This window comes from Lonchura striata, chromosome 6 (genome assembly GCF_046129695.1).
Source record: "Lonchura striata isolate bLonStr1 chromosome 6, bLonStr1.mat, whole genome shotgun sequence".
NCBI lineage: Eukaryota > Metazoa > Chordata > Aves > Passeriformes > Estrildidae > Lonchura > Lonchura striata.
Window position 1 is genome coordinate 34,547,966 of NC_134608.1, and position 14,220 is coordinate 34,562,185.

The 14,220-nt window shown below is 39.0% G+C and overlaps 1 protein-coding gene across 1 annotated transcript in view; it reads right to left on the bottom strand.

The window, feature by feature from the left end:
* Positions 1 to 3,416: 3,416 nt before the first annotated feature.
* MAP3K9 (mitogen-activated protein kinase kinase kinase 9) overlaps positions 3,417 to 14,220 on the bottom strand; it is a 60,326-nt gene continuing 49,522 nt past the window's right edge. The window contains exon 11 of the mRNA XM_031505007.2: positions 3,417 to 14,160. Within this exon, the coding sequence (XP_031360867.2) occupies positions 13,679 to 14,160 (482 nt within the window). The 3' untranslated portion in view covers positions 3,417 to 13,678. The remainder of the gene's footprint in view (positions 14,161 to 14,220) is intronic.

A 14,220-nucleotide genomic window follows, 5' to 3' on the forward strand; every position in this document is an offset into this window, starting at 1 on the left:
TGTGAAGAGAAAACAGGCTAATGCTGAAGAGATGACATGTGGATGCAAGAAGTGTGGTCCTAATGTCAGAATTGAATGCAGGTGAGAAGCCAGTTGGTGAACATGGTTATGACAGATTGCTCCAGAGAAAGCTATATGATTGCAGAAAAGGAGATTGGATTATAAAGACAGAAAATTGCATGGAGGAGAAGGCCAGCAGAGAATCTCAGCTGTTTGTACTGAAGATATGAAGCACTGAGGCTACAGGAGCTGCTTCCTCCACTAGACTCAGAAAAAGTTGAGTTCCTGAAATCCCCAGTGGTGGTGAAATCTCCCGGGCCCTCCTCTCATCCTCTAACTACACTTGATTACAATGCTGAACTGCAGAACTAGAAAAAAATAATAATGAACTTTAATGGATTTTGTCATTGGTGTCTGCCCCACTGAGTAACCAACAGCTTCTGTAACAACAGCCCCTTCTACACATTGGCTGCCTGGGCTCATGGTCAGGTCAGCTACAGCTGTGTGGCTGTGGCTGAGACAAGAGCTATGAGAAACCTCATCAGCCTCCTCCCTGACCAAGTAGCCACATTTTCTTGTTCATAATCCTTGCCTCAACTAAATTTTGATTATGGTTACACTTGTCCAGTACCTTGCTCAACCAGGCCCCCTTCTGCCTTCCTAGCTTGACCTTGGATCTGCCTTATCCCTACAGACTTGCCTGAGAATCACTGGACTGTGACTGGCCTCAGTTACTGTCACTTGACCTGCTCTGTTTACCTTGATCAGGACTCTATCCATGTAGCCACTACCCTGCAGTCACCCTTTGCTTCAGTTCATCATTCCCTTATAGAGCAGCTCCAGCCACATTATCAAGAAGTTCTCCTTTAAAATGCATCAGCTTCGAAGATTCTCTTACCTCCAAATAAGGCCTGCAAGATCTGGGGGTACCTGTAGCAAAAGTGAATAACCAGATGCAATTGCAGGAAGATCGCCAAAAGCAAAAATGTCAAACTGCTGCAGAAATAGTAAGCTCTTTGTACAATGGGGAGTTCTCCAACTACTGTCTCAGGGCCCTATTGGAGAACATGATGGTGTAAGAGGCTGACATCCATGAGAGCTGGTTCTTTTAATACTGGCTGCAATCTGTGACAGGTAACCTCATTCATGTATTAAAAAAAAAAAAATAAAACCCATGATTTGTTATAAAGTTAAGATACTGTAGCCTGATCCAGGGAGAAGAGAATAAAATTCAGAGCAAATTTTGCAAGCATGAAGCGTACAGACTTTGGTTATATTTAGTAAAGCGATTATGGTTCTGTTCCACTTTGTGTCGGAGTGCTATCAGTTTATCCTGCCTCTTTTCATTCCACTCAGATTTGTTCATTGTTAAATTAATGAGGACTTAACAGCAAGTAAATCACATGCCATTTAAAAATATTTCAGATGAAGCAGCAAAGAGGCACAAAGCATGCTGAAGTCTACTTGAAAACGCCAGAGCTTTGTTCATCCTTGGTTACAATTATTTTCTTTCCCTCCCAAAGCAAGCTGCAGTGTCCATTGTGCCCAAGCATGAAGACAAAACTTCTTAATCCTTGTTAAAATACTCTGCATTTGTTATTGTCATCTTCACTCCAGATTTTTTCAAAAGCTTAGTCTGTTTGAGCCTGATAGCAATATGTCTACAAACTTTTCATGTTACATGTAATTAGGCTCTTGTTAAGCTTTAGTAGGACATCTTCTCCCTTTACTTCCATTTCAGAAGGACCAAGAATGCCAAAATTTCACTAGAAACAGCAGATTAATTAGTCAAATTATATGAGCCGCATGATAGAGGAAAGCCTGCCCTCTTCTCCCTTAGTCTGCATAGCCTTGGAATTATACTAGGCGTTTTATCAAAGTATGCTATGGACTTTCAGAGCACCACCTGCATTTTCAGCATGTGCCATCTGAATATAAAGTAATACATGGCTATTTCCTCATCTAAGCACACTCAGAGCTAAAGGCCACATATGATTTGCATTGTCACAGTAGAACTTGTACACCCAACCCTTGCCTACACATCAATGAAAAGCTCAAGTTGCTCAGCCTAAAGCATCTGCTGATGTGTTTGTTCTGCATCTGTACTGACTCTGCCAGTTTTCATTTAAGATGTTCCTTCTCTGCTAGAAGTTAAGATTTCCCTGCTTAGAAAACTACTATATTATTTTCCTCTTCTACCCCAGTGCTTTGTGCTCCTGCCATGTTCTGCAGCAGCTGCAGCTGCTGGCAGAAATTGATCTGCCATCATGCACATAGATTTCTGCTGCTGATGAGGCCAGCTTGAACATCAGGGTAACCTTGTTAACCTTGTCATTGTGACAGGTGAGTAAATTCAGCTAGAAAATCTGAATCTTTTAAGACAGAATGCTACTTTGCAGAACATTGCAGGAGGTTAGAAATACCTGCTTCAGTTTGAAACAGTTCAGATCTGGGGAGGCGTGAAAAACAGCTTGAAAAAACAAAACACTAAGATACCTTTGTTAAGGCAAGTGAAAAAGCAATTCATCTTGCATGCTATTATTTCTAACAAACTTAATTGACTGTCTGTTCACTGTCCTCCTAGTTTATCACAAAACACACCAGTACAGCACTTTGAATGGAATATATGACTAAAGGAAGCCTACCCATGCATTGTTCAGTCTCCGTATCTATTGGAAGAGTGAAGGATTTCTTGCATGTACCTGCATTAGAAAAAATCTTTTTTCAAAGGAAATTATGAAACGTGAGTTTATCAATACGGTTACATTTCTTAAAGCAGAGAAATGTGAAATGATGGCTTTGTGGCAGAGAAGAGCAAAAGTGTAATCTAGGATTCAAATTCATGACCTAGGAATCAAAACCATGTGTTTCAGGCTTTCACACAGCACATGAAAACAGCTTGGAAAGATTCTTGTTCATGTAACTTTGTCTCACTGAATGATGTGGCAGGGACAAAGGCACAGCATCACAAGTGAATCTAAACCATCTGTTAAATGTCACCATGCACAAAACATGCTACTGCATAAGCTCCACATCCAGCCATTTAGATTCATATTCTAGCTAAATAAAAAGGAGAAAAAACTCAAGCTAACAGAACAGAAATATTAGCCTTAATAAAAATGGTATGCAATTAATTCCTTGGTTCAGAGAAAAGCCAGAAGGGGCTTAGCAGACAGGTATACTATTTGCCAAGAACTGTACTAAACTGAGTTTTCACAAAAAACATTTCAAAAGACCTATGGAGAACGCAGAGCTTGAATAGGTGATCAGGACTGAGGTACCTAGTAAAGAAAAAGAAACCACTTTTACTGGGAAAAATTCTGAAATCTTCATAGCAAGGTAATGCCACTGTTTTTCTAAATACCTGCTTGAAATTATTTGGGGCACAAACCCAAGAACTCAAGGCCTGAACACAATTGCTTTTATAACAGTTTTATTCAAGTCTGTGTGCTCTAGTGTTGAGACAAGGCCTAGATCAGCATTACACTGTAATACAATAATTTTAGCCATTGAACCAAGCCTGCTTGGCATCCTTGGTTTACAATTTACAGTACATCCAAAAAAAGAGCAAAGAGAAAAGAAATCCCAAAACGTCAACAACTTCCATTAGCTCTTTGCTTCACTTAAATATTGTTCTATAACATAAAATAATTTAATGCAAAAAGAACTGTAATCCAAATACACATAATACATTGACACAGAACAGAGGAAAGATACAGTAGATTATGCACAAGAGTATTCAGTTGATGTGTTACCTACAGTGAAACAAACTGGACATTAATATAATTCAACCATTTAAGCCCAAGAGGGTCAGAGGCAACAAGCCCGGGTCACAAATAAAGCTTTTTTAAAAATAATGCAATTTTCTTTTCCTCTAAGCTTACTGCTGTACAGAAGTTAAAGGAAGGCTCCAACAAATCACTTAATTTGACAACATTTCATCACACAAACAAGAAAAACTTGGTGGCCTCTGTTATTTTATTCAATTCTGGGGTACATTGCCATTTGGTAATGTAACTGCTTCATTGCAGGTTCTTCAGGCAAAACATACCTTCAGGTGCTACTTCCATAGCAACAGACTTTTGAACACCATAAATGGAAGACATACAGAGGTCTCCAAAACCAGACTGAAATACTTGAGCTGAAAGATGAATCCCAGTCCTACAGAGTTTGGAGTTCCTTATGAAGTACCCAACACCCTTCACAAAGTGATTTCAACACAAGCAGGAACTATTCCATATCTCAAAGCATCAGACATGAGGGCATGATCTTACACTAGAGAAATCTACTCACCTGGTTATTCAGATTTACAACACTGCACCTAGGAAAGTCAGGTCACCAATTTTTGCATCTGGCTAGAAATAGAAGCAGGAACAGATCCACAATTAATAAGGCAAAAGAAATAAGTAGCTTATAAAAAGAAGGAGGAAATACATTCTCTGGCTGAGAAATTCTTGGACTTTCAAAGCCACAGGAGAGACATTGTTAAAAGCACAGGTATTTTCCCTGATTTTTCCACCACTGTTGGCTGCTCACTCCATATAAATCTCTCAACATAAGTCAGGCAAAATATCATAGATATTTCCAGCTTGTTCTGAATTTATGACAAAGAAATTAAATACAGCAGCACAGTGTGCTGTGCTGACAGCTGACAGACAGAATCCTAGAACTCTAGTAAAAGTGGTGGATGTTGTTCACTGCTGAACTTGTCAGGTCTGTCCACCAGCTTTGAGGGATGCATTTGTAAAATGAGAAGAAACACTTGAGAATAGACCTCAGGTTAAACTGCCATTTGCACACACAGCCTCCAATCACCACTTACTGCCCCTTTACAGCTAGCAATCTGCTAATGCAGAAGTTCTTCACCCCATGTCAGAAAACATTCTCAAAGTTACCCTGCTTACGGTTAGAAGTAGCAGTCAAATACACATGGCATGTGCAGCCATGGAAAGGCCACAAGAGTCAGCAATCAAACCCAAGGACTTGTTGAGGAACTTTTTCCTCAGTTTAACTAACTTCTTAGTCTGACAATCAAGGTAAGGACCTGATCCTTCACCCTCAGTCTCTACACAACAATCCCCCAATTCAGAATAAAAGACCTTTGCTCAGCTGGGGTCATGTGCATTTTGACCCACAAATACATTCCACTTATTTCAGTGATATTTAAGAATGTGATGAAGAGCTTTCTGAATTGATGCCTCTTCCCTTTTAACTTGAAAGTTAATTACCTTAAATACAAGCTGTTTTTACTAGATGCTCTTGGGTTTATGTGGTATCGTCTTATAATTGCCAAACATGACGAGCACCAATGTCCGAGAATTTTACATGAATCTAGGTAAAATCTGCAGCTCAAACCAAGCCATCCCCCAAAGAGATCTATGTTGCAAAAGAATGGATCCTACTCTCTGCCAAGAGCACTGACCAAATTCAACCAGTTCAACTGGCAAACACTCCTACGTATGCTTTCTATTTTACCTATTTTTTTTCCTCCCCGTGGCTGTATTCTTTATAGGCTGGATATTACAGTTGTCAAGATAACCTTGAAAATAGAGCAATGGCAGAACTGATGGAGCTTGAGATGCAGTGTGAAAAGTCAGCTCAGAGATATTAGCTGCTCTGCTCAGATACAAATGCTAACCCCATTGACATTGTAAGAGCTGCTCACTAAAGCATGCAAGACAAAAGAACAAACCTCCTATGAGTATCTGGGCAATAAGTTGAGGGTGACAACCGATTTTGTGACATTGACTGGGCTTGGGAGAAAACAAATTGCCCAAGTTGAGAAGTGGCCACATTCACAAATTCCAGCAGAATTTAAGGAAAAAGTTCTGTTCACCTCCAGATATAGTTAGACTCAGAAAGCTCAGTGTGCAACTTAGCTATCCGAAACAGTAATAAGAGGCCAGGTTTATTCTGTAACTTAATTGCTGCTAGTGGCATTCTTATTAATGAAGCTTGAAACAACACCAGCATGTCCACCTGCACCATTATAACCTCCCCAGACAAGATCACAAAACACAAAAGATCAGGACATTGCTAAAGCCATGTTTCTTCTTTCTCAGACCTATATGTCTCCCCAAGACAAAAAGGCCAGTTTTATCCAACCTCAACATCTGTTTTGGAGAAAAAGCTGAATCGAAACAATCAAGGTAGAATGGGAGATAGTGTTAATCAGTCTGAAATAGCATATATAAAATAAATTATTCTTGTCTTAATGTTGAGGTTTCAGCCACATTGAACACAATGTAGATTCTCACTAGCTATCCTGGCAACTAAAGTTTGAGCATGGACATATAGATGTATTTCTGATTAATGAATGGCCTTCCCCCTGCCTCCCTCCATGCTTATTTTTCAAATTGCTTATTTTAAGCAAATACAACATTGGCATTGCTCCTGCAGATTTGTTATAAGCTCCCTTTTTCTAGCCGTGCATCCATCTGATCCATCAGCAACAGGCCTAACAGTAACCCACTTAAAGCTGGGTTAATAAATCCACTGCACACTAAAAATATGTCACAGTTCCTTAATATTAGTTCTATTGGGCTGCCTGCACATTATTAGCATTCAGATACAGTAAGGACTGTATTAGGAGCTGATACACTAGGAAAACAATACTGCAAATACAGGAAAACTATCAGGATCATGTACAGCTCCACTTTAAGAGCACATTAAGTTATTAAAGATAAAATCTGTTTTGAAAAAAAAACCTATCACTTCTAAAAGCAGTAGTGGCCAATATGAAATCTCTTTTTGTCTCTGGACAATCAACTATTCCACAAAATAGAAACTATCATGAAAAATGCCCCACTTTGTCTTCATTGTTTATTTTGGAGACATAAATATCTAAAGCAAGTATAATCTTAACTTAATCAACTGAATAGCTGGTTTTACTTTTCCATCAGGAATTTGTATGTCAAAGAGCCAAATACAAGTTTGCCTCTGCCTTCCCATCTCATTCCAACCTTAACTGCACACTTAGAGCAATTCTTACCAAAACTTAGACTTTCTGCCTGTTCTATCTCTACAAATGAGGTAGTTCAGGATAAAACAAAACAAACCAACCAGACACTGGGTAAGTTGGATGGGGCTTTAAGTAACCTAATCTAGTGGAAAGTGTCCCTGCCCATAGCAGGGGGATTGGAACTAGATGACCTTTAAGGTCCCTTCCAACCCAAATCATTCTATCAAATTAAGTAACTGTACATTCCTCAAATTCTTCTTTAGGATCCAACTTAACAGCGATGCCAACAGTGTACCAAGTAGCCAGTATCCCTGTGTTATTTACTGTGTTATTTCCTGCCAACCTCCACTTCCACTTCACCCAATTGTATCTGATGCTTTTAGTATGGAAATCTTTTAGGTCAAAGCACATCTGAAATGTGTATGGTTTTCTGCCTTATACTTGTTACTATGGCAACAAGAATAAATAAACAACAAAGATGGGAGGGAGCCAAAACCCTAATGGAGAAATAGGGAGAGGCAGTGATAGTGTGTGGCTCAACACAGGAGTGTAAATGGTAGGGTACAAAATGTTTCCAGTGATAGTATCTGGCCTGAAAGTACTGAAAGCTACAACTAGGAGGTACCTCCAAAAAACCAACCTCAGGCCCCAGCAAGGAGATATGTGAGATGGAAGGCACCTCGGCATACAGGATGCACTTAACACACACAAACATATATATATATATATATATATATATTTGAGAGGTTTAAAAACCAAACCCAAAATAAACAATATCCCCAAACAGAAAATTAACAAACAAAACCACAGAGCTCAAGAAGCCATTCACAGTAGGAAAATTATGTTCCTGATTAGAAAAAGGAAGATTTCTCACTCATGTACAAAAGGAGCTAAAATATATTTCTTGTATACAAACATTGAGGAAGTGCTGAAGAGTTTCCAGTTGCAAATAATGGAAGGTCCTTGTTAAAAAGGAACAATAATAATTCCAGTATCTACATCAGACCCACTACCCAGTAACCAGTGGCAAGTTACTTGTTAATCAAGCACATACCTCCTAGCCTGAGAGTGACTACTGTCACTATTGTCATGTAAAAAAAAAGTTTATGTAGGTAATTTCAGAAGTTGTGTTCATCTCTGACCAGTGGCAAAACTGTTAAAAAAAAAGCCAAGCATGGGAAAAACCAAAAGCAAATGCACATTTTAAGTGCAGCATGACTTGCTACTAATGCATTCAATAGGGGGTGCACCAGAATAACCCACAGATTCATGTCCATAATGTCTCATGAAACTGTGAAAGGGAGGTTAATAACAATAGGTTCTTCTTAAGACTGCATTGACGGTTAAACACCAAAAAAAGACAAAAAGTAAAATTTAACCCAAAAACTGGATTGAAAATAAGAGAGGAAAAAAAAGCAAATTTGGTTAAAGATCCTTTCTGTCTGGCTAGCTACCATATTAACTGGCTGTGCAAACCACTGTATTCTAGTATTAAAACAGTAAACTTAAGAAAAAACTTAAGAAGGTGTTTTTTCCTATAGATACCTTAAGTATACCATCAACCAAAGACTCATGAAGTCTGAAAGTTATGCTCTGTGACAGTATACATTGGTCCTTGTATTTGCCATATTTATTGCTTGTTTGCAAATATGTTTTAACACGTCTATCCCCTCACTTTTAATGTCCAGTTTTACCCAAAATGTAGTCTGAAATGAGTTCTAAACATGGAAGCTGTTTTTCTATGTTTCTAAACATAGAAACTGTTTTTCTGTGTTTCTAAACATACAAACTGTTCTTCAGTAACAGGGTAAGGATCAGAAATCTTTCCAAATGTAAATGTCTTTTTCATACAAAAAAAAAAAAAAAAAAAAAGCCAAAAGGAGAACTTAAATCACACTGCAAGATATAACCCTTCTTATTCACCATAGAGGTGGTAAGAGTTCTTGAGAGTCTCTCCAAAACACATGGAAAAGGTTAGAAATCAAGAAAAATGTTTTCCAAAGAAAAACATTTCAAAAAAACATAAAGAAATAAATCTATTTACATTAGCTTAAAATTACTTGCAAAAATAACAGGCTATCACTGAATTTTGGGATGTAGGAGTAGGTTCAATTCCATATTAATCCCACAGAGATTAATTAGGTTTCAAATAAAAATTAATCTCAAGATAGAAAGGTGACTCAAGGTCGAGGATTTCCCGTCATGTTTTATTTAACAAAACACTCCAAAGGCAAAGACCTTTCTTTACTTGACCATTACTGCCTCACCTTCAACAGAATGAGAGGTATCCAGTTTTGTGACATATCGAAGTAACATCTCTATGCAGTATTATCCACAATGTCTTAAGATAACAGCATGCTATGAAGTGGGAGGCATTCCTAGAGGTACAGAAAAATATTTCATCATAAAACCATGCCAAACCAGAACAGGTCTTTCCCCATCAATAACAAAAAAAATCACTTTAAAAATACTCGTTTTGTTAGAAAACTACTACAAAAAGAGTATTTTCACCAAGGTTCTCTGCCCCATACTGAATATCAACCCATTGCAATAATAAACTGGAGGGGAAATGTGTATTAAAAGTTACATTTGTACCTCTGAAAATGACTGAGAGAAGATTAAGACCTACTTGCTGGTAAAACAGACCACTGTGCAGTCTGTAAGAAGCAACAGTATTAGGAAAGAATCTGCAACTATCTAATCACCTTAGTTTTGACACAAAAGCGTTCTTCTCTCTACTTGTCCCACACTCAATTTCTATGAAACCAGTAGAAATGTATAAAAAATTTTGTCCTTTTTTGCACTGGTTGCCTTTTCCCCAATACCTATATTATATTCCAATTACAGTAAAACTAAACAGGCTACAAGGATAGCATACTTTGAAGGGCTTCTTTCTATTTCCTAAGTGAGCACATCAATTACATAAATTAGTGAAACACACTGCCAGCTGACTAAACAAAAATACAAATATATTTCTAAACCACAAACTTTTTTATCAGCGACAATCTCATTATTACTATTCAGTTTAAAAACTGCCTCTTCCTGTTTGTAAGGCTTGTATTTAAACCTATTTTTTCCATTCTTTTGTCATTGTTTTAGACCGCTCAGTAACTTTCATGTTTTTTTTCTCATTTTCTCAGACAAAAGTGCAACTTATTCAGACATTTATGAAACAATATATTTATTAAATTTTTTTTTTTGTTTTTTTTAGATTTTCACCATCTTCTTCAAGAATACTACTATAAAGGTAGGTCAATGACCAATATTCTGACATTTTTGTTTCCCTGACAAATGGAAATACTAGCAACCAGTAGGAAAAAAAAGATTTCTGAACTGGCAGGCTCATAACTCCTCACTGTCTACTGGACTAGAGTCAACCACTTTGGAGATTTGGAGCACCTCAGCTCCCACAACTGGGAAGAAAAAACCCCAACAGATTAAGAAAGCAGAGAATTCAAGCCAGGATGGGACAGATGGACATAGAGAGAGGTTTTGACCCAGCTTAAACATGCACACAGTCTCTGGGCCTTAGGACACTGGCTGCAAAAACTTTTAGAATGCATAAGGTAAAATACCTGACTCTTGAGAGCCCTCTCTCTGCCTGCCAGAGAATATCCCACCACCTACTGAAGCCAGGAGCCTTGTTTCCACAACTGACTCCTCTTGCCTGATACCTCAGGTTGGCCTCTGGAAGACAGTTATGGGTGGATGCTCAAAGACTTCCTCAGGTTAATTCACATGCTAGATTCAATGACGATAATTGCATCGAAGAAAGGTTAAAAAAAATAAAATACACAAAACAAACACATACCAACCAATATGCTTCTAACTAGTCTGTCTGGCAGCTTTGTAATAACAGTATCTAGTTTGGTAACCCTGACCTGGATCCTTGACTCTTGTCACCTGTCCTACCAAGTTTTTTGATGTAGCAATGTCTACTTGGCATTAGGGAAGATACTCCCTGGAGCAAAGTACTTCTCAAAGTTCAGCTACACACCACCTTCACCAAGTGATTTTATAAAAGGGGGAGAGGGGCAAGTGGGGTTAATTCTTCATCCTCAACTTTCCTAAGTAAAAGAGGTGACTGAACAACTTGCCTTTACATTTGTCTTTCCTGGGAATTTGACAGAAACCTTACAAGTTCACTTGGTGAAATCAACTGGCCAGATATTACAAAGTTAGCAGGCTGAGTTATATCAGTTATATGGTGTGACCTAGAAAGGTGTCCTCCCATTTCATGTAAGTAAATGGATTTGAAAGATTTCTGTTCAAATGGAGCTATTCCAGCTGATACCTGGAATAGAGCAGATGATACTCCCTATGACATTTATAATTATACCTTTTGGATAGAAAATGTAACATTTCAGAACAGCTGATCCAGTTTTGTTCCAGACTTTTTAAAATTATAAGGAAAACTACGAAAAATAAATTCTTTTCATCTCCTCCTTTAAATCCCTCTGACACAGCCTCTTAGTGAGATTACATTAAAGTTGATTTATAGCACAATCAAAATTAGCAATCTGTTGGATGAGTTTTGCCTTTTTGATAGTGTCTGGTTCACAAACTGAGTTTTCAGAAATGGAAAGCAAAAGGATGCTTAAGAAACCAATAATGCCAAAATAGTCAGAAATGTTTTCTTCATGTATCTGAATCCCATCTTGCCTTATCATAATACCTTGTCTAAAGAGTCAACAGGCTCTCCAGCTTCAACATCTAGTGTAGCACCATTAAGGCTAGCTCTGGAGCATTTAATAGGGAGGGCAGCAGAAAGTAATTCTGCCATTAAGCATTTTCCATAGAATGGGATAAACGAGAAATATGTGACCTTTCAAAACAAAACATATTGTAATTGCTTGAAAAAAAAGGTGCACTTGATTAATGGGAACATGCTGGTTTCAGTCCTCACGCAGAACTAAAAAGCCTTACATACAGTTCCTCCACAAACATGCTGGTTTGTAAAATCAGGTTACAAACATCTAAACACACAAGTTCACTGTGCTGACAGCTGCAGGAAGTATTCGGCCCTACTGCCTTCACAGCAAGGCTGGGCTGCCCCAACAGGCTGAGTACTGCATTGGCAGCACTATCAAATGACTTATTTGCAACCAAATATCAGCAGATTAGCAAAACAAGCATAGATCTGTACAAAAACAGTGAACAGACATGCTGTACCCTGCAATAAAGCAGACTACCCTATTACACTCACATAAAGGCCACAACCCTTATATATAATGCCAAACCTGGGGAAGATTGAAGCTCTCATTACAGCCAGTAGAATATACCTGCAGTGGCACAGACACACTTTTAAGTCTTTATACAGAAAACTCTGAGCATAGGCACACCCTATTTGTGTGACTTCCTCCTTCCAGACAGGAGTCTGTTCTTGCTCCAGATCTAGGAGTGTTTTACGTATTTGAACATGATTAAAATTCTACATATCTATAGTGCCTCTCACTCAAAGATCTCAAAGGACTTTATACCTATTATATATGTCCCAACCCCTCCCCTTGTGAGGTAGGTATTATTCCTATTATTTACAGATGGGGAAATTCAGGCACAGAGGTTACATTATTTGCCCAGGGTCACACAGTGAGTCAGTGACAAAACAAAACAGAATCCAGATGTTCTGATTCCTGTTTGCTCAATCCAACTACTAACAAGCCTCATTTTCAAAACAGACTTAAATAAGTACCAGTGTGCATAAGAACAGTCTTGAGTTTCATGGGTCACTCCTGAAAGGCGTAAGAAAGGAGAAAAAAAATAGAAAGAAAAAGATTTGGAAACACATAACTTACTTCCTTCTGCAAGCCAACACATCTTTAAAGAAAGTTTCTGCTAACTCTCTTCCCAAAGCTGAGGCAACTTGACTATGAGCCTGAGAAACAGGGTAGGAAGAAAAGAGACTGATGGAATGTAAGTCTGAAAAAAAAATACCCAAGCTAAAGAGCTATACTATAAGCCTTCATCTTGAAAGCATAGGGTCATAAAATAAATAGGGCTGAGATGGACCTCAGGAGATCAGTGAAATTCATCCAACCTACCCTGAAGCCAGCACCAACTACACCTACTTGTTTCCAACAGTCTGGTTCTCCTGCTCTCAAAGACCTCCACCAGTGGAGACACCGTGCCCTTCCCCTGCCGTCTGTTCCACCTTGCACTATCGCATGAGCAAAAGAGGACAAACAAGATAGCTACTTCTGCAATTTCAGTGGGGGTATGATGATTCCCAGGCCTGTCTAACAATCTGAATGCATTTCAGAGAAGGTAGTCTCCAGATATGTATATGTTTCTGTGCTGGATTCCTTGGCAAAACATCAAACAATGATGTCTGCTGTAGTGTAATATTTGAATATTATTTGAAAATACTGATTAATACCAGGATAGCCAGGATACCAATATACTTACTGCCAAGTGCCAAATCCTACAAGGTCAGTAACAAAAGACTTTGATATGATAATTTTAGCTCATTGCAGATTCAAACTGCAATAAGAGGGCAGGGAAGACTACAGGAAAACCCCACAGCAAAAGTCAGCAGCTCAGAGTTGCCAAGTTTCACCCAAATGCAGACAAGAAATCAGGCAACTGACAACACATCTTCAGCAGAGGCAGCACCATATGATCTCTGTAGCATCCCTCCATTTCATCTGTTTTCAAAGTGCATTCTCAGTGCAAAAAGGATTGAATTTAGAGGGGCTCACTGCCCCCAGTGGTTTCATATTAAGACCAGTATTCTTGCTTGAGTTCATATGCTGCAGCTTTGTGTGTGTTAAGTTCACTTCTGCATAGCGGAATGGTGCTGTCCTGGCTCTGCCCCTCAGCATCCATGTCCAACAGTGTCCGCTCTTCTGCAGGAGGACCCACCTGGAAAGGAAGCAGTGCAGGCAGTCCAGGTCTCTCTTCTACAGTGCTGCTGCTACTAGCAAAACAAGAGTCCAGATTGCTTGGAGTATCAGTACTTGAACTGTTGGCAGAAGATTCACCCTTGGCATTGCTGGGTGACACAAACCACCAGGGATCAAGGCGCTGCCGACTGGCTGCAGGACGTGGCCGGGGTAGGAACTCCAGTGTCTTGGGTCTTTCCAGTGTGGGATCCTGCTGTGCATTCCATCGTCTCGGGGTTGGAGGAAAAACAAGATTGGGGTCTGGCAGGCGAGGGACCTCACTGGGATCTCTGCTTGGACTAGGTGTTTTTAACACACCTATCCAAAACAGACAGTGTGAGAGAAGAGGGAAGAAACATGTTAGATGTCACTGCTAAG